Source organism: Salmo trutta, chromosome 32 (assembly GCF_901001165.1).
Source record: "Salmo trutta chromosome 32, fSalTru1.1, whole genome shotgun sequence".
Taxonomy (NCBI): domain Eukaryota; kingdom Metazoa; phylum Chordata; class Actinopteri; order Salmoniformes; family Salmonidae; genus Salmo; species Salmo trutta.
In genome coordinates, this window is record NC_042988.1 from 40,937,459 (window position 1) to 40,958,663 (window position 21,205).

A 21,205-nucleotide genomic window follows, 5' to 3' on the forward strand; every position below is an offset into this window, starting at 1 on the left:
GTTAGCTACAGCTATATAGAGGTCAGCTGTATTCCACAACACTACAGTAGCAGGGAGGGTTTCTGCTACTATTTTTACATCAGTCACGTAGACCACACTTCCACTCAGTATGGAACTAGCTGCATCCAGTCTTGGCACGAGATGGTAGAGCAAAGTAGAATTCTCTCCCACCCTCAAGACACATGGGTAATGTTTGACCAGCAGACTGATCCTCCTGCACAGTAAAGAACATTCTGATCTAATGTCCATTCTAACAAGTATTTGTACAGAGGAATATTTATTACGGAGTAGTTGAGAAAACCTCCAGCTACTCATATAACCTTGACTATTGAATAGGATCAGAACTGGTCAGTGGCCATCATGAGGCACAACATGTTCAGTGACGTGCACTTGTTTTCCATGCTGGGAAGATTGGTACAAAACAAAAGCCTATTTTCTGGTCATTTTTACAGTGTAGGCTGGGCCCATGCTGTATATCAAAGTCGTGGAAAGACTACTTGCCTACGTCGATCATGTTTCCAGTGCGAGCTAGTTTCTAAAAAGAGCACACCCACTTGAACACCAGCTGACAAGGCAAATTAGACTGCTATTACACAGGCAGCCCAATTCTGATCGTTTTACAATTATTTTCATATCTGATACCTATCTAATCTCTACCCTAATGTGTAAACAGCAACAAAACACATGGGATCTGATCTTTTGACTTCCGATTTATACCTGCGTTTACTCAAGCAGCCCAAATTCTGACATTTTTTTTCTACTAATTGGTCTTTTGACTAATCAGATAAGCCCGGAAAAAGATCTGTGATTGGTCAAAAGACCAATTAGTGGGCCTCCCGAGTGGCGCAGCGGTCACTACAGCCTGGGGTTCGATCCCAGGCTGTGTCAGTACCAGCTGTGATCGGGAGTCCTATAGGGCGGTGCACAATTGGCCCAGCGTAGTCTGGGTTAGGGGAGGGGAGGGGAGGGGCGACTCCTTGTTGCGGGCCGGGCGTCTGCAGGCTGACTTTGATCATCAGCTGTACATGTGTCCTCCGACACATTGGTGCAGCTGGCTTCCGGGTTAAGCAAGTGGGTGTTAAGAGGCACAGTTTGGCGGGTCTCTTGAGTTGCTCACCGGTCTAAGGCACTGCATCTCAGTACCTTAGACCGGTGGTTCGAAACCCAGGCTGTATCACAACCAGCCATGATTGGGAGTCCCATAGGGCGGCGCACAATTGGCCCAGCGTCGTCCTGGTTTGGCCGGTGTAGGCCGTCATTGTAAATAATATTTTTTTCTTAACTGACTTGTCTAGTAAAATAAAGGTTACACATGTTTTGGAGGACGGATAACTTGACCTTCTCCTCTCCCGAGTCCGTTGGGGAGTTGCAGCGATGAGACAAGATCATTTTCACGAAATTGGGGAGACCAATTAGTGGGAAAAAAAGATTCAGAATTGTTTGAACACAGCCTAAGTGGATCTCAACCATGATACAAACCCTATCCTCCATATGTGATCTCTGTCTGGATGCTCAGATCAGGATTTTATTTTTTGCCCGGTTTTTTTTCACGGCCGGCCATTACCATGACAACCACCCCAACATGTTTAAGAACGGTGACTTTAAATGAGCATGGCATCTGTTTGTTAAGTCAGAGGCTACATCAGTGAAAATGCGAAAATCTGATATGGGTCAGATGTAAAAACTGAGTGTGGACAGTTAGTAAGAAAATATCAGATATAGAAAGAAAATCAGATGTTTTAGCTGTGTAACTAGGGAGGCTTTTGAATGGTTACTTCAACACAGCTGTTGCGAAACGAGATACCGGGCGGATTCGATTATGCTGAGCCGCGGGGCACCGGTCTATGGCAGTATTCTGCACAGCTCGATCATGTCCACAATGCAGCATTTTGAATCATCTAGAAACATACATGCCTTTTCCATTAAATATATGTTAGAATTTTCGGAAGGCAGATTAAGCGTTTTTTCAAAAGCAATCACTTTTGCATGTGAAAATACAGAATCGCACTCATAACTCCACGTGCTAAATAAGTCACTTTTGTTTTGAGACGATTTGGTCGTGGACTTTGAACAGGGCACCTGGCTCAGCCCGGTTCCAAAAGGAATGCAATCAACTTTCTCCCGGTGGAAAACACGCTTACCCGGGACAGATTAATCGAATCGCCTCATTGGTCTAGAGGTATTTTCGTTCCATAGTAGGTCCATACTAGTTTGAAAGACTTTGGTGCAGCCTACTAACACTAAACTCGTGAGTTGCGTCAACCAGGCTAGCAGTCTTCATATATAATAGAGGCAACGTTTTGCCATGCGCTTTGTATGAAATGCCGCGGAAAGGACGGTGCAAGAACCGGGAAACATTTTCCACTAAATATCAGTCACCCATTTTGGACATTGTCTGACACATGCCAATAATTCTCTAGCTAGGGAGTTGAAAGAAGGTAGTGTGAGTCCAAGCAGGTGTCACTGGGTAGGCTAACACAAGACGACCCAGACGAGCTTTCTCGGGTTTGATTAACCAACAGGTCACTTAGAAACATGTCGGAGAAACGCCGGTCGCGATGGTATTTCGGTGGACTATCCTCAAGTGCTGCTGCCTGTATTACACACCCCTTAGATCTGATCAAGGTGAGATATGGAATGTGGATCTGATCAAGGTAAGATATGCAGAGGGGATCTGATCAAGGTAAGATATTTAGAGGGGATTTGATCAAGGGAAGATATTTAGAGGGGATCTGATCAAGGGAAGATATTTAGAGGGGATCTGATCAAGGGAAGATATTTAGAGGGGATCTGATCAAGGGAAGATATTTAGAGGGGATCTGATCAAGGTAAGATATGTAATGTGGATCTGATCAAGGTAAGATATTTAGAGGGGATTTGATCAAGGTAAGATATTTAGAGGGGATCTGATCAAGGTAAGATATGTAATGTGGATCTGATCAAGGTAAGATATTTAGAGGGGATTTGATCAAGGGAAGATATTTAGAGGGGATCTGATCAAGGTAAGATATGTAATGTGGATCTGATCAAGGTAAGATATTTAGAGGGGATCTGATCAAGGTAAGATATTTAGAGGGGATCTGATCAAGGTAAGATATTTAGAGGGGATTTGATCAAGGTAAGATATTTAGAGGGGATCTGATCAAGGTAAGATATGTAATGTGGATCTGATCAAGGTAAGATATTTAGAGGGGATTTGATCAAGGGAAGATATTTAGAGGGGATTTGATCAAGGGAAGATATTTAGAGGGGATCTGATCAAGGGAAGATATTTAGAGGGGATCTGATCAAGGGAAGATATTTAGAGGGGATCTGATCAAGGGAAGATATTTAGAGGGGATCTGATCAAGGGAAGATATTTAGAGGGGATCTGATCAAGGTAAGATATTTAGAGGGGATCTGATCGAGTTAACATATGTAAAGGGAATCTGATCAAGGCAATATATGGTAATGAAACATGTAAGGAGTGCTTCTGTTCCGAAGCCCAGCACGCAATTGACTTTGCCACTAAAGTATGCTCAATTTGCAGAGTCAATATCTGCATTTATAGAGCCCCACAGTGGAGGTGTCATAATACCCATCAAAAATAGTTTTTCCACAATTAATTTTTCCCATGGGGGATTTTAGAACCACTTAAAATAAGTGCTGTGTTTCGTGTAGATTTACCCTGGCATTTTTTGGGGTGGGTAAATACAGGCGAATGATATGATTATTCATTGACTGTTTCTGATAAAGCTGCGTTTGAAAGCCAGAGCATGTAACTGGGCCAACGAGCTATCAGTTTTACCAATTTGACTTCAGATTCTGACGCTTATCCACGTTTCTCCAAACATTTCGAAGTGTTTTTGACAGCCTGGGTTGCTCCTCCTGCTCAGCATTCTTCATTCATTCTAAATGGTTAATTTAAGGGTTAAGGTTTTGGATAGGGTTAAAACATGAGATATATTTAAATGTGTCTACCACTGGGATTGAATACACAACCTCCTATGCTGAGCACAAGGAGCAACCCCAGATGTCGAAAACATATAGTTTGGAGCAACGTCAGTAAACATCAAAATCTGAAGTAAAATGTATAAAATCGTGAGATTTTGTTGACTCACTCACATGCTCTGGCATTCAAAAGCAGCCCTGATTTAGGCTATCAAATAACTGTTGATAAATAATCATATCAATGGATGGAATCAGTAAATGAATGGCTGCATCAACGGTCTGACGAGCACAACTGACAACTGGCGCTGCATAACAAATGAGGCCTAATTAGACAAAAGAACAAGTCATTTCAACAAAATAGTAAATTGTTCAAACGACTCTCTCATTTTAATGACTTAGTATCAGGTTTGAACGACTTAGTATAAAAAAATATATAATAACTAACTTGTTCAAACTCGATACTAAGACGTTCAAACTAGATTTTACATTTTAGTCATTTAGCAGACGCTCTTATCCAGAGCGACTTACAGTAGTGAATGCATACATTTTATATTTTTTCCATACTGGCCCCCCGTGGGAATCGAACCCACAACCCTGGCGTTGCAAACACCATGCTCTACCACCTGAGCCACACGGGACCAAGTCATTCAAACTAGATACTAAGTCGTTCGGGTGAGATTATTCTAAGACTACGTTTTTTTTCTTCTTCCTTGGCCTTCAGGGCTTCCGTAAATAACAAATGGGCTGAATTGTACCAATGGTATGATGTTTCTAGGAATTAGGCCTAATAGTTGACTTCATCGGCTCTCCTACCAGCCTAATATTAAATACTAGTGAATATACAGGTCATTTTACTGGTTGTAATATTTTTTGGAGTCTTCTTGATAGTTCCTTATCTTGGTGGTGGAGGAAGTGGGAGTTGTGACTCTGACATCACATCCACCAGTTGTCATGTAAACATTTAGACCTTGGTCTTTGACTGTTGTTGTTCTGTGTGTACTTTGACTTCCAGTTAAATGCACATTATCAACATCGCACACAATGTAGGTATTTATTCATTTAAAAAAAGTAATACTAAAACTTTACATTGACATTACTCCTCTCTACTGTGTCTCTTCCTGGTATTTGATATCTGTTCTCCTCCAGGTGCACCTCCAGACACAGCACGAGGTGAGGATGAGGATGATGGGAATGACTATGAGTGTGGTGCAGAGAGAAGGTGTTCTGGCTCTCTACAGCGGCCTCAGTGCCTCCCTCTGCAGACAGGTGGGTAGATACCGCCATCGCTTCCAAGAGCAAGAGTGTTATGACATCTAGATGTGCCGCTAGCGGAACGCCTCGCCAATATCCAATGATAGGGCGTGGCGCGAATTACAAACTCCTCAAAAATCCCAAAACTTCAATTTTTCAAACATATTACTATTTTACACCATTTTAAAGACAAGACTCTCCTTTATCTAACCACATTGTCTGATTTCAAAAAGGCTTTACAACGAAAGCAAAACATTAGATTATGTCAGCAGAGTACCCAGCCAGAAATAATCACACACCCATTTTTCAAGCTAGCATATGTCACAAAAACCAAAACCACAGCTAAATGCAGCACTAACCTTTGATGATCTTCATCAGATGACACTCCTAGGACATTATGTTATACAATACATGCATGTTTTGTTCAATCAAGTTCATATTTATATCAAAAAACAGCTTTTTACATTAGCATGTGACGTTCAGAACTAGCATACCCACCGAAAACTTCCGGTGAATTTACTAAATTACTCACGATAAACGTTCACAAAAAACGTAATCATTATTTTAAGAATTATAGATACAGAACTCCTTTATGCAATTGCGGTGTCTGATTTTAAAATAGCTTTTCGGTGAAAGCACATTTCGCAATATTCTGAGTAGATAGACCGGCCATCATGGCTAGCTATTTTGACACCCACCAAGTTTGGCCCTCACCAAACTCAGATTTACTATAAGAAAAATTGGATTACCTTTGCTGTTCTTCGTCAGAATTCACTCCCAGGACTTCTACTTCAACATCCAATGTTGTTTTGGTTCCAAATAATCCATAGTTATATCCAAATAGCTGCGTTTTGTTCTTGCGTTCAAGACACTATCCGTCGGCGCGTATCGTGACAAAAAGATTCAAAATATCCCATTACCGTACTTCGAAGCATGTCAAACGCTGTTTAAAATAAATTTGTATGCGATTTTTCTCATAAAATAGCGATAATATTCCGACCGGGAGACCTTGTTTTCGTTCAAACACTGAAAATAGAAAATAGTCTTCACATGCACGCGCGCACCCGTGTCATTGTTCTCAGAACGACCACTTTCCAAAAGCCCTACTGTTTGTCACCCAGGGACTGCAGAGTCATCATTCCCCGTTCTGGCGCCTTCTGAGAGCCTATGGGAGCCTTAGAAAATGTCACGTTACAGCAGAGATCCTCTATTTTCGATAAAGAGGCTATAGAAGGACAAGAAATGGTCAGACAGGGCACTTCCCATATAGAATCTTCTCTTATACTGTTATACTCACAGACACCATTCAAACAGTTTTAGAAACTTTAGGGTGTTTTCTATCCAAATCAAATAATTATATGCATATTCTAGTTTCTGGGCAGGAGTAATAACCAGATTAAATCGGTACGTTTTTTATCCGGCCGGGAAAATATTGCTCCCTATCCTAAACAGGATAAATACACTTCTTGTCATATTCTGTACGTTCTAATGTCTCTATGATCATTAGTCAGTGGCGTACTGTGCTAGCATCGAATAGTCCCCGCGATATGCAACTTTTCAGGGAAGCCAGGAACCAATACACACAGTCAATTAAGAAAGCAAAGGCTAGCTTTTTCAAACAGAAATTTGAGACCGGTAGCTCTAACTCCAAATCATTTTGGGACTCTAGAAAGACCATGGAGAATAAGAGCACCTCCTCCCAGCTGCCCACTGCACTGAGGCTAGGAAACACTGTCACCACCGATAAATCCACAATAATCGAGAATTTCAATAAGCATTTCTCTACGGCTGGCTGTGCTTTCCTCCTGGCCACCCCAAACCCGGCCAACAGCTCCGCATCCCCCGTAGCTACTTGCTCAAGTATCCCCAGCTTCTCCTTCACCCAAATCCAGATAGCAGATGTTCTGAAAGAGCTGCAAAACCTGGACCCGTACAAATCAGTTGGCCTAGACAATCTGGACCCTCTCTTTCTTAAATTATCTTCTGCCATTGTTGCAACCCCTATTACCAGTCTGTTCAACCTCTCTTTCGTATCGTCCGAGATCTCTAAAGATTGGAAAGCTGCTGCGGTCATCCCCCTCTTCAAAGGGGGTGACACACTAGAGCTAAACTGTTACAGACCTATATCCATCCTGCCCTGCCTTTCTAAAGTCTTCGAAAGCCAAGTTAACAGATCACTGACCATTTCGAATCCCACCGTACCTTCTCCGCTGTGCAATCCGGTTTCCGAGCTGGTCACGGGTGCACCCCAGCCACGCTCCAGGTCCTAAATGATATCATAACCGCCATCGATAAAAGACAGTACTGTGCAGCCATCTTCATTGACCTGGCCAAGGCTTTCGACTCTGTCAATCACCGTATTCTTATTGGCAGACTCAACAGCCTTGGTTTCTCAAATGATTGCCTCGCCTGGTTCACCAACTACTTCGCAGACAGAGTTCAGTGTGTCAAATCGGAGGGCCTGTTGTCCGGACCTCTGGCAGTCTCTATGGGGGTCAATTCTCGGGCCGACTCTTTTCTCTGTATATATCAATGATGTCGCTCTTGCTTTGGGTGATTCCTTGATCCACCTCTACGCAGACGACACCATTCTGTATACATCTGGCCCGTCTTTGGACACTGTGTTAACAAACCTCCAACACGAGCTTCAATGCCATACAACACTCCTTCCGTGGCCTCCAACTGCTCTTAAACGCTAGTAAAACTAAATGCATGCTCTTCAACCGATCGCTGCCTGCCCGACTAGCAGCACTACTCTGGACGGTTCTGACTTAGCTTATGTGGACAACTACCTAGGTGTCTGGCTAGACTGTAAACTCTCCTTCAAAGACTCATATTAAACATCTCCAATCCAAAATTAAATCTAGAATTGGCTTCCTATTTCGCAACAAAGCCTCCTTCACTCAGGCTGCCAAACATACCCTCGTAAAACTGACTATCCTACCGATCCTTGACTTCGGCGATGTTTTCATTTACTTTTTTTATTTCTACTTCCACATCATCATCTGCACATCTATCATTCCAGTGTTAATTTGCTAAATTGTAATTACTTCGCTACTATGGCCTATTTATTGCCTTACCTCCTTACGCCATTTGCACACACTGTATATAGACTTTCTATTGTGTTATTGACTGTACGTTTGTTTATTCCATGTGTAAATCTGTGTTGTTGTTTGTGTCGCACTGCTTTGCTTTATCTTGGCCAGATCGCAGTTGTAAATGAGAACTTGTTCTCAACTGGCCTACCTGGTTAAATAAAGGTGAAATAAATAAAAAATTCTCTGTCATCCTCCCCTCCCCCAGATGACATATTCTCTGTGCCGCTTCGCCATCTATGAGACAGTGAGTGATCAGATGAAGGACAGGACCCATGGTCCTATGCCCTTCTACCAGAAGGTCCTCCTGGGGTTGGTTGGAGGTACACACTGTGTTTTAACCACAATATTATCTGTTGCTACACAGACCTAAACCTGGCTGGCTCTAATGACAACATGATTAGCTCTGTCATACACTTTTCACACTACCGAACTGGGCCAAGATTACACATCCACTATAGTTGCTGGAACAGTGCTGGATGGAACGGATCACAGGAGGCTGCTGAGGGGAGGACGACTCATAATAAAGTCTGGAACGGAGTAAATGGAATGGCACCAAACACCAGGAAAACTGTTTGATATAATTTCACTAATTCCGCTCCAGCCATTACCACGAGCCCGTCCTCCCCAATTAAGGTGCCAACACTGTACAGGTAACCACACTACTGTGTAGAAGTCTTACCTTTCTGCAGGTGGATTCATTGGGACCCCAGCAGCATGGTTCATGTCTGTCTGTCTGTCTGTAGGATTTGCAGGTGGATTCATTGGGACCCAAGCAGACATGGTTAATGTCTGTCTGTCTGTCTGTCTGTAGGATTTGCAGGTGGATTCATTGGGACCCCAGCAGACATGGTTAATGTCAGGTGAGTCAAATCTAGAATTAAGATAACTGAATTGTATTGCAGTGGTCCATGGTTGATAATATCCACTAGATGTCAGTGATGACATGCAGTATACAGTGGCTTGTGAAAGTATTCACCCCCTTGGCATTTTTTCTATTTTGTTGCCTTACAACCTGGAATTAAAATGGATTTTGGGGGGGTTTGTATCATTTGATTTACACAACATGCCTACCACTTTGAAGATGCAAAATATTTTTTGGTGAAACAAACAAGAAATAAGACCAAAAAACTTGAGCGTGCATAGCTATTCACCCCCCCCAAAGTCAATACTTTGTAGAGCCACGTTTTGCAGCAATTACAGCTGCAAGTCTCTTGGGGTATGTTTCTATAAGCTTGGCACATCTAGCCACTGGGACTTTTGCTCATTCTTCAAGGAAAAACTGCTCCAGCTCCTTCAAGTTGGATGGGTTCCACTGGTGTACAGAAATCTTTGTCATACCACAGATTCTCAATTGGATTGAGGTCTGGGCTTTGACTAGGCCATTCCAAGACATTTCAATATTTCCCCTTAAACCACTTGAGTGTTGCTTTAGCAGTATGCTTAGGGTCATTGGCCTGCTGGAAGGTGAACCTCTGTCCCAGTCTCAAATCTCTTGAAGACTGAAACAGGTTTCCCTCTAGAATTTCCCTGTATTTAGCGTCATCCATCATTCCTTCAATTCTGACCAGTTTCCCAGTTCCTGCTGATGAAAAACATACCCACAGCATGATCCTGCCACCACCATGCTTCACTGTGGGGATGTTGTTCTTGGGGTGAAGGGAGGTGTTGGGTTTGCGCCAGACATAGCGTTTTCCTTGATGGCCAAAAATCTAAATTTGTCTCATCTAACCAGAGTACCTTGTTCCATATGTTTGGGGAGTCTCCCACATGCCTTTTGGCGAACACCAAATGTGTTTGCTTATTTTTTTCTTTAAGCAATGGCTTTTTTCTGGCTCTTCCGTAAAGCCCAGCTCTGTGGAGTGTATGGCTTAGTGGTCCTGTGGACACATACTTCAATCTCAGCTGTGGAGCTTTGCAGCTCCTTCAGGGTATCTTTGGTCTCTTTGTTGCCCCTCTGATTAATGCCCTCCTTGCCTGGTCCATGAGTTTTGGTAGGTTTGTTGTGCTGCCATATTCTTTACATTTTTTAATAATCGTTTTAATGGTGCTTCGTGGGATGTTCAAAGTTTCAGATATGTTTATATAACCCAACCCTGATTTGTACCTCTCCACAACTTTGTCCCTGATCTGTTTGGAGAGCTCCTTGGTCTTCATGGTGCCGCTTGCTTAGTGGTGCCCCTTGCTTAGTGGTGTTGCAGACTCTGGGGCCTTTCAGAACAGGTGTATATATACTGAGATCATTTGACAGATCACGTGACACTTAGATTGCACACAGGTGGACTTTATTTAACTAATTATGTGACTTCTGAAGGTAATTGGTTGCACCAGATCATATTTAGGGGCTTCATAGCAAAGGGGGTGAATACATATGCACGCACCACTTTTCCGTTTTTAATTTTTTTAAATTTTTGAAACAAGTCATTTTTTTCATTTCACTTCACCAATTTGGACTATTTTGTGCCCGTTACATGAAATCCAAATAAAAATCCATTTAAATTACAGGTTGTAATGCAACAAAATAGGAAAAATGCCAAGGGAGGTGAATACTTTTGCAAGGCACTGTATTGCTTTACTCATCCATTCAATAGATCAGGAATGGACAACAGCCCTCAGGGGGACTGGAGTGGCATCACACTGTTCCCCATCATCCCTAGCAAACACAGTTGATTAAACTAATTGCATTCTAAACTGAAGATCATGATCAGTTGATTATTGGAGTCAGGTGTGTTAGCTGGGGCCAAAGTGGGACACCAATCAGGCCCCTGAGGACTGGAGTTGCCTGTCCTTTCAATTCAGTAAACAAATGTACAGGGCAAAACATACATACTTGCCACATTTTTTTCCCCCGATCCAGAATGCAGAATGACGTTAAAGTACCACTAGAACTCAGGAGAAAGTGAGTATGTGAGTTAAGTATAGTAAAATAATATAACTTACATAACGCTGTTAAGTATCATCTTTGGAGAGATGTTGACCTTCATAAGTGTTGTTTTCTCCATCTCTGCCAGTTATGCTCATGCACTAGATGGACTGTTCCGGGTATGGAAAGAGGGTAAGTAAGGTTGATTGATGGTGGATCGTTGGGATCAGGTTGAAGTCACTGGACGATTTGAAGGGACACAGTTGCACTAATGACACAGTATTTCTCCATAGAGGGAATGAAGAAGCTGTTCTCTGGAGCCACAATGGCATCCTCTAGAGGAGCACTGGTCACTGTTGGACAGGTGAGGTCCTGTGGTGGGTTTGTGTCTGTGGGGGGGTGTTAATGTGTGTGTCTTTGTCCAAAATGTATCAGCTAGATTTAACTTCTATTTTATTTCTCTGTAGCTGGCCTGTTATGATCAGGCCAAGCAGCTCGTTCTGGGGACTGGAGCCATGCAAGACAACATTCTAACACACTTCCTGGCCAGCCTCATTGCAGTAAGTGTCCAGTTTACACATTAGAAAAGCGGGAGCTGTGTGTTAGCGGTGTGGAGACAGGAGCTGTGGGTTGGCGGTGTGGAGACGGGAGCTGTGGGTTAGCGGTGTGGAGACGGGAGCTGTGGGTTAGCGGTGTAGAGACGGGAGCTGTGGGTTAGCGGTGTGGAGACGGGAGCTGTGGGTTAGCGGTGTGGAGACGGGAGCTGTGGGTTGGCGGTGTGGAGACGGGAGCTGTGGGTTAGCGGTGTGGAGACGGGAGCTGTGGGTTAGCGGTGTGGAGACGGGAGCTGTGGGTTGGCGGTGTGGAGACGGGAGCTGTGGGTTGGCGGTGTGGAGACGGGAGCTGTGGGTTGGCGGTGTGGAGACGGGAGCTGTGGGTTAGCGGTGTGGAGACGGGAGCTGTGGGTTGGCGGTGTGGAGACGGGAGCTGTGGGTTAGCGGTGTGGAGACGGGAGCTGTGGGTTAGCGGTGTGGAGACGGGAGCTGTGGGTTAGCGGTGTGGAGACGGGAGCTGTGGGTTGGCGGTGTGGAGACGGGAGCTGTGGGTTGGCGGTGTGGAGACGGGAGCTGTGGGTTGGCGGTGTGGAGACGGGAGCTGTGGGTTGGCGGTGTGGAGACGGGAGCTGTGGGTTGGCGGTGTGGAGACGGGAGCTGTGGGTTGGCGGTGTGGAGACGGGAGCTGTGGGTTGGCGGTGTGGAGACGGGAGCTGTGGGTTGGCGGTGTGGAGACGGGAGCTGTGGGTTGGCGGTGTGGAGACGGGAGCTGTGGGTTGGCGGTGTGGAGACGGGAGCTGTGGGTTGGCGGTGTGGAGACGGGAGCTGTGGGTTGGCGGTGTGGAGACGGGAGCTGTGGGTTGGCGGTGTGGAGACGGGAGCTGTGGGTTGGCGGTGTGGAGACGGGAGCTGTGGGTTAGCGGTGTATAATGCTCTCTGCTTCTCTGTGTAGGGAGGCTGTGCCACTGTCCTGTGCCAACCACTGGATGTCTTGAAGACCAGGCTGATGAACTCAAAAGGGGAATATGTGGTAAGTTTGTGTGTGTGTGTGTGTGTGTGTGTGTGTGTGTGTGTGTGTGTACTGTAGATCAGGGTTTGTCAGTTCCAGTCCTAGGTATTTGCAGGACTGTAGCCTAACACTATACCACCCCTGATACAGCTAGTTAAGAGCTAGATGATTCATTGATTCAGGTGTGTTGCTACAGGGGTAGAGTTAACATGTGCGTTCACGGTGGGTTCTGACTCCCCAGGACTGAGGACAATGCCGGTGTAGATGTTGTCTAGGGATATCACTGTGAACTGGTATGACTTTTTTTACCTCAGTAAATCTAACCCCTCTCCACCTCTGGCAGCCTCTGTGTTGCTGTTCTGATGTCGTCAAGTCCATGGAGGCTTTATCTGTCACACTGCTGCTTGTCATTGCTCTGACAGTTCTGTTGTTGATGGTCAGGGAGGGAGGGCAAATGAGGGATGGCGGGCAAATGAGGGAGGGAGGGAGGGATGGATGGATGGATGGGAGGATGGAAGGTAAATGAGGGACAGAGGTATTGGGATGGAGGGAGGGAAGGTAAATGAGGGACAGAGGTATTGGGATGGAGGGAGGGAAGGTAAATGAGGGACGGAGGGATGGAGGGAGGGAAGATAAATGAGGGACATAGGTATTGGGATGGAGGGAGGGAAGGTAAATGAGGGACATAGGTATTGGGATGGAGGGAGGGAGGGAAGGTAAATGAGGGACAGAGGTATTGGGATGGGGGAGGGAAGATAAATGAGGGACAGAGGTATTGGGATGGAGGGAGGGAAGGTAAATGAGGGACAGAGGTATTGGGATGGAGGGAGGGAAGATAAATGAGGGACAGAGGTATTGGGATGGAGGGAGGGAAGGTAAATGAGGGATGGAGGGATGGAGGGAGGGAAGGTAAATGAGGGACAGAGGTATTGGGATGGAGGGAGGGAAGGTTACTGAGGGACAGAGGTATTGGGATGGAGGGAGGGAAGGTTACTGAGGGACAGAGGTATTGGGATGGAGGGAGGGAAGATAAATGAGGGATGTAGGGAGTTGGGCATGGGTTGTTTTCAACCATCAACCATGAGCTGCATTAAGAAGTGTTGTTTGTTGTCTTGGATTGTGTTTCTTCTGTTCCAGGGCCTGCTACACTGTGTGAGAGATACAGCTAAACTGGGACCCAATGCCTTCTACAAGGTAACTGCTATTATATATCATTGACAATAAAGTAGCATAGTTAACATTGCCTTAAACCAGCGGTGTTCAACCCCTTCTCCTTGAGAGCCATCCTCCTGCAGGATGTTGTTCTTTTGTTAATTTCACACGTGGTTCTGCTTGCCAGCTGGAGTTTAAAGGGATAATACAAATGAGGAAATTCCTGTCAATTTGGTAAAAGCCTGTATTCTCTCAGTGGGTAAAATAACTATTTTCACCGTGATTTGACTTCAAAGTGGTCCGTCTGTGAAATCAGGCGATTTTACAGCTAACTAGCGACTTCACGTGCTGATATTGACTTTGGTATTATTGTGTGTGTAGCTACATTTGCTAGCTAGCTACAAAGCTAGCTACCTAGCCATCCTAGAGAGAGAGCATTGCATTGTGGGTTTTGAAGTCGACTTGAGCTGCAACCGATTTCCACAAAGATTTTAATGTTGCTACCAAGCTTGTTATAATGACAAAATTAAACATTTGTTCACAATGAATATTGTTCTCATTATTAAACACTAAATCATAGGAATTAGTGGTTTTTGGTGGATTATTTGCGTTAGCGCGAGTGAAGTGAGATCGGGAAAAACTGAAAGTATACAAAGCATGTAAACGTTTAAATCAAACTATTATATTAATCTGACTACTCATGTGTGCCGGCCGTGTTCCTATAGAGTCACCGGGATTGGCTCGTAACACCAGCCACACTACACGATAAAGAACTTTGTCGGCGCCTACGACCGCACATAGTGGTACTAAACCAGCAGACCTAGACCCTGTCACACTGAACGAGCCAAGACCTAGTGGTACTGAATCAGCAGACCTAGACCCTGTCACACTGAACGAGCCAAGACCTAGTGGTACTGAACCAGCAGACCTAGACCCTGTCACACTGAACGAGCCAAGACCTAGTGGTACTGAACCAGCAGACCTAGACCCTGTCACACTGAACGAACCAAGACCTAGTGGTACTGAACCAGCAGACCTAGTGGTACTGAACCAGCAGACCTAGACCCTGTCACACTGAACGAGCCAAGATCTAGTGGTACTGAATCAGCCAAGACCTAGACCCTGTCACACTCAACCAGCCAAGACCTAGTGGTACTGAACCAGCAGACCTAGACCCTGTCACACTGAACGAGCCAAGACCTAGTGGTACTGAATCAGCCAAGACCTAGACCCTGTCACACTCAACCAGCCAAGACCTAGTGGTACTGAACCAGCAGACCTAGACCCTGTCACACTGAACCAGCCAAGACCTAGTGGTACTGAACCAGCAGACCTAGTGGTACTGAACCAGCAGACCTAGACCCTGTCACACTGAACGAGCCAAGACCTAGTGGTACTGAATCAGCCAAGACCTAGACCCTGTCACACTCAACCAGCCAAGACCTAGTGGTACTGAACCAGCAGACCTAGACCCTGTCACACTGAACCAGCCAAGACCTAGTGGTACTGAATCAGCCAAGACCTAGACCCTGTCACACTCAACCAGCCAAGACCTAGTGGTACTGAATCAGCCAAGACCTAGACCCTGTCACACTCAACCAGCCAAGATCTAGTGGTACTGAACCAGCAGACCTAGACCCTGTCACACTGAACCAGCAGACCTAGACACTGTCACACTGAACCAGCCAAGACCTAGTGGTACTGAATCAGCAGACCTAGACCCTGTCACACTGAACCAGCCAAGACCTAGTGGTACTGAACCAGCCAAGACCTAGTGGTACTGAATCAGCAGACCTAGACCCTGTCACACTGAACCAGCCAAGACCTAGTGGTACTGAACCAGCCAAGACCTAGTGGTACTGAACCAGCAGACCTAGACCCTGTCACACTGAACCAGCCAAGACCTAGTGGAACTGAATCAGCAGACCTGGTGGTACTGAATCAGCCAAGACCTAGTGGTACTGAACCAGCAGACCTAGACCCTGTCACACTGAACCAGCCAAGACCTAGTGGTACTGAACCAGCAGACCTAGTGGTACTGAACCAGCAGACCTAGACCCTGTCACACTGAACCAGCCAAGACGTAGTGGTACTGAATCAGCAGACCTAGACCCTGTCACACTGAACCAGCAGACCTAGACCCGGTTACACTGAACCAGCCAAGACGTAGTGGTACTGAATCAGCAGACCTAGACCCTGTCACACTGAACCAGCCAAGACCTAGTGGTACTGAATCAGCAGACCTAGTGGTACTGAATCAGCAGACCTAGACCCTGTCACACTGAACCAGCCAAGACCTAGTGGTACTGAACCAGCCAAGACCTAGTGGTACTGAACCAGCAGACCTAGACCCTGTTACACTGAACCAGCCAAGACCTAGTGGTACTGAATCAGCACCTAGACCCTGTCACACTGAACCAGCAGACCTAGACCCTGTCACACTGAACCAGCAGACCTAGACCCTGTCACACTGAACCAGCCAAGACCTAGTGGTACTGAATCAGCACCTAGACCCTGTCACACTGAACTAGCCAATACCTAGTGGTACTGAATCAGCACCTAGACCCTGTCACACTGAACCAGCCAAGACCTAGTGGTACTGAACCAGCCAAGACCTAGTGGTACTGAACCAGCCAAGACCTAGTGGTACTGAACCAGCAGACCTAGACCCTGTTACACTGAACCAGCCAAGACCCTGTTACACTGAACCAGCCAAGACCTAGTGGAACTGAACCAGCCAAGACCTAGTGGTACTGAATCAGCACCTAGCCCTGTCACACTGAACCAGCCAAGACCTAGTGGAACTGAACCAGCAGACCTAGACCCTGTCACACTGAACCAGCCAAGACCTAGTGGTACTGAACCAGCCAAGACCTAGTGGTACTAAACCAGCAGACCTAGACCCTGTCACACTGAACCAGCCAAGACCTAGTGGTACTGAACCAGCCAAGACCTAGTGGTACTGAACCAGCAGACCTAGTGGTACTGAACCAGCAGACCTAGACCCTGTCACACTGAACCAGCCAATACCTAGTGGAACTGAACCAGCAGACCTAGACCCTGTCACACTGAACCAGCCAAGACCTAGTGGTACTGAACCAGCAGACCTAGTGGTACTGAACCAGCAGACCTAGACCCTGTCACACTGAACCAGCCAAGACCTAGTGGAACTGAACCAGCCAAGACCTAGTGGTACTGAACCAGCAGACCTAGACCCTGTCACACTGAACCAGCCAAGACCTAGTGGTACTGAATCAGCACCTAGACCCTGTCACACTGAACCAGCCAAGACCTAGTGGTACTGAATCAGCCAAGACCTAGTGGTACTGAACCAGCAGACCTAGACCCTGTCACACTGAACCAGCCAAGACGTAGTGGTACTGAACCAGCAGACCTAGTGGTACTGAACCAGCCAAGACCTAGTGGTACTGAACCAGCAGACCTAGTGGTACTGAATCAGCAGACCTAGTGGTACTGAATCAGCAGACCTAGACCCTGTTACACTGAACCAGCCAAGACCTCGTGGTACTGAACCAGCCAAGACCTAGTGGTACTGAACCAGCAGACCTAGTGGTACTGAACCAGCAGACCTAGTGGTACTGAATCAGCAGACCTAGTGGTACTGAATCAGCAGACCTAGACCCTGTCACACTGAACCAGCCAAGACCTAGTGGTACTGAACCAGCCAAGACCTAGTGGTACTGAACCAGCAGACCTAGAGGTACTGAACCAGCAGACCTAGACCCGGTTACACTGAACGAGCCAAGATATCCGACAATCGTTTACCGCCAAAGAATTTGCCCACGACATGGACGTTTTTGTATGAAAAGGCAAAATCGTGGCATAAGACGGCTGCAATCGTACAGTCTGTGGTGGGATTTATGACATTGACTGACCTGAATCAGGTGTGTCACAGCAAAGACTGGAGACAAATCCCCAACACCCAATCACTCTCTAGGAGGAGAGCTGGTCTCTACATTAAACACAATGCTCAGCCTGAAAACACACACACACACACACACAGTACACCACTTTAATTCCACCTGCCATACAGACTAGTCAACTTCTGGTCTCTCTCCTGTTGAGGGTCTGGTTCCAGCAGGGATCTGTCTCATCCCTCACACTGTTACCTAGTAACTGTCTGAACCATTCATCATCAATATACTAACTGTCCTGCTCCTCCTTTAGGGTCTGGTTCCAGCAGGGATCCGTCTCATCCCTCACACTGTTACCTAGTAACTGTCTGAACCATTCATCATCAATATACTAACTGTCCTGCTCCTCCTTTAGGGTCTGGTCCCAGCAGGGATCTGTCTCATCCCTCACACTGTTACCTAGTAACTGTCTGAACCATTCATCATCAATATACTAACTGTCCTGCTCCTCCTTTAGGGTCTGGTTCCAGCAGGGATCCGTCTCATCCCTCACACGGTCTTCACTTTCATCTTCCTAGAGCAGCTCAGGACCTGCTGCGGCATCAGGATCGTCACCTGAGAGGGGTCAGGGGTCACCACCTGATCACCTATTAAGTAGTCAGAAATGTGACCTCTGTCAGGACTGCCAGGCCACGCCCACTCCCTTTGTTCCCTGTTCTACGTTAGCAGGCAACTTTAATCCACCTGCAACCTCCCCCATCCTAAACCCCACCATCTGGATACAGACTAGTGACTGACTGAAGGGGGGGTTCTGGATACAGACTAGTGACTGACTGAAGGGGGGGTTCTGGATACAGCCTAGTGACTGACTGAAGGGGGGGTTCTGGATACAGACTAGTGACTGACTGAAGGGGGGGTTCTGGATACAGCATAGTGACTGACTGAAGGGGGGGTTCTGAATACAGACTAGTGACTGACTGAAGGGGGGGTTCTGGATACAGCATAGTGACTGACTGAAGGGGGGGTTCTGAATACAGACTAGTGACTGACTGAAGGGGGGGGGGTTCTGGATACAGCCTAGTGACTGACTGAAGGGGGGGGGTTCTGGATACAGCCTAGTGACTGACTGAAGGGGGGGTTCTGGATACAGACTAGTGACTGACTGAAGGGGGGGTTCTGGATACAGCATAGTGACTGACTGAAGGGGGGGTTCTGAATACAGACTAGTGACTGACTGAAGGGGGGGGGGTTCTGGATACAGCCTAGTGACTGACTGAAGGGGGGGGGTTCTGGATACAGCCTAGTGACTGACTGAAGGGGGGGGGGGGTTCTGGATACAGCCTAGTGACTGACTGAAGGGGGGGGGGTTCTGGATACAGCCTAGTGACTGACTGAAGGGAGGGTTCTGGATACAGACTAGTGACTGACTGAAGGGGGGGGGGTTCTGGATACAGCCTAGTGACTGACTGAAGGGAGGGGTTCTGGATACAGACTAGTGACTGACTGAAGGGGGGGGGGTTCTGGATACAGCCTAGTGACTGACTGAAGGGGGGGGGTTCTGGATACAGCCTAGTGACTGACTGAAGGGGGGGGGGTTCTGGATACAGCCTAGTGACTGACTGAAGGGGGGGGGGGGTTCTGGATACAGCCTAGTGACTGACTGAAGGGGGGGGGGGTTCTGGATACAGCCTAGTGACTGACTGAAGGGGGGGGGGGGGGTTCTGGATACAGCCTAGTGACTGACTGAAGGGAGGGTTCTGGATACAGCCTAGTGACTGACTGAAGGGGGGGTTCTGGATACAGCCTAGTGACTGACTGAAGGGGGGGGTTCTGGATACAGCCTAGTGACTGACTGAAGGGGGGGTTCTGGATACAGACTAGTGACTGACTGAAGGGGGGGTTCTGGATACAGCCTAGTGACTGACTGAAGGGAGGGTTCTGGATACAGACTAGGGACTGACTGAAGGGAGGGGGGGTTCTGGATACAGCCTAGTGACTGACTGAAGGGGGGGGGGTTCTGGATACAGACTAGTGACTGACTGAAGGGGGGGGGGGTTCTGGATACAGCCTAGTGACTGACTGAAGGGGGGGGTTCTGGATACAGCCTAGTGACTGACTGAAGGGGGGGGGGGGGGTTCTGGATACAGCCTAGTGACTGACTGAAGGGGGGGGGGGTTTCTGGATACAGCCTAGTGACTGACTGAAGGGGGGGGGGGGTTCTGGATACAGCCTAGTGACTGACTGAAGGGGGGGGGTTTCTGGATACAGCCTAGTGACTGACTGAAGGGGGGGGTTCTGGATACATCCTAGTGACTGACTGAAGGGGGGGTTGTGGATACAGCATAGTGACTGACTGAAGGGGGGGTTGTGGATACAGCATAGTGACTGACTGAAGGGGGGGGTTCTGGATACAGCCTAGTGACTGACTGAAGGGGGGGGGGTTCTGGATACAGCCTAGTGACTGACTGAAGGGGGGGGGTTCTGGATACAGACTAGTGACTGACTGAAGGGGGGGGGGGTTCTGGATACAGCCTAGTGACTGACTGAAGGGGGGGGGTTCTGGATACAGCCTAGTGACTGACTGAAGGGGGGGGGGGGTTCTGGATACAGCCTAGTGACTGACTGAAGGGGGGGTTCTGGATACAGCCTAGTGACTGACTGAAGGGGGGGGGGGGGTTCTGGATACAGCCTAGTGACTGACTGAAGGGGGTGGTTCTGGATACAGCCTAGTGACTGACTGAAGGGAGGGTTCTGGATACAGACTAGTGACTGACTGAAGGGGGGGGGGGTTCTGGATACAGACTAGTGACTGACTGAAGGGAGGGGGTTCTGTATACAGCCTAGTGACTGACTGAAGGGAGGGGGGGTTCTGGATACGGCCTAGTGACTGACTGAAGGGGGGGGGTCTGGATACAGCCTAGTGACTGACTGAAGGGGGGGGGTTCTGGATACAGCCTAGTGACTGACTGAAGGGAGGGGGGGGTTCTGGATACAGCCTAGTGACTGACTGAAGGGGGGGGGGGTTCTGGATACAGCCTAGTGACTGACTGAAGGGGGGGGGTTCTGGATACAGCCTAGTGACTGACTGAAGGGGGGGGGTTCTGGATACAGCCTAGTGACTGACTGAAGGGGGGGGTTCTGGATACAGCCTAGTGACTGACTGAAGGGAGGGGGGGTTCTGGATACAGACTAGTGACTGACTAAAGGGGGGGGGTTCTGGATACAGCCTAGTGACTGACTGAGGGGGGGGTTCTGGATACAGCCTAGTGACTGACTGAAGGGGGGGGGTTCTGGATACAGCCTAGTGACTCACTGAAGGGGGGGGGGGGTTCTGGATACAGCCTAGTGACTGACTGAAGGGAGGGTTCTGGAGACAGCCTAGTGACTGACTGAAGGGGGGGGGGGTTCTGGATACAGCCTAGTGACTGACTGAAGGGGGGGGGGGTTCTGGATACAGCCTAGTGACTGACTGAAGG

At 47.4% G+C, this 21,205-nt stretch overlaps 1 protein-coding gene across 4 annotated transcripts; it reads left to right on the forward strand.

The window, feature by feature from the left end:
- The first annotated feature begins 2,068 nt into the window (after positions 1–2,068).
- On the forward strand, positions 2,069–18,573 carry slc25a10a (solute carrier family 25 member 10a). 4 transcript variants are annotated; one of them, XM_029729142.1, is made up of 11 exons: positions 2,069–2,654; positions 5,077–5,196; positions 8,485–8,599; positions 9,091–9,139; positions 11,134–11,175; positions 11,288–11,331; positions 11,433–11,503; positions 11,607–11,699; positions 12,646–12,723; positions 13,840–13,896; positions 18,247–18,573. In XM_029729142.1, the coding sequence occupies exons 1-11, from the start codon at positions 2,559–2,561 to the stop codon at positions 18,346–18,348; spliced, it is 867 nt and encodes a 288-aa protein (XP_029585002.1). In that variant the 5' UTR covers positions 2,069–2,558; the 3' UTR covers positions 18,349–18,573. The 4 variants fall into 4 exon arrangements, with proteins under 4 accessions (XP_029585002.1, XP_029585003.1, XP_029585004.1 ...); XM_029729143.1 differs by having other exon boundaries at positions 2,069–2,625; XM_029729144.1 differs by lacking the exon at positions 18,247–18,573 and adding an exon at positions 17,941–18,029.
- Positions 18,574–21,205: the final 2,632 nt, after the last annotated feature.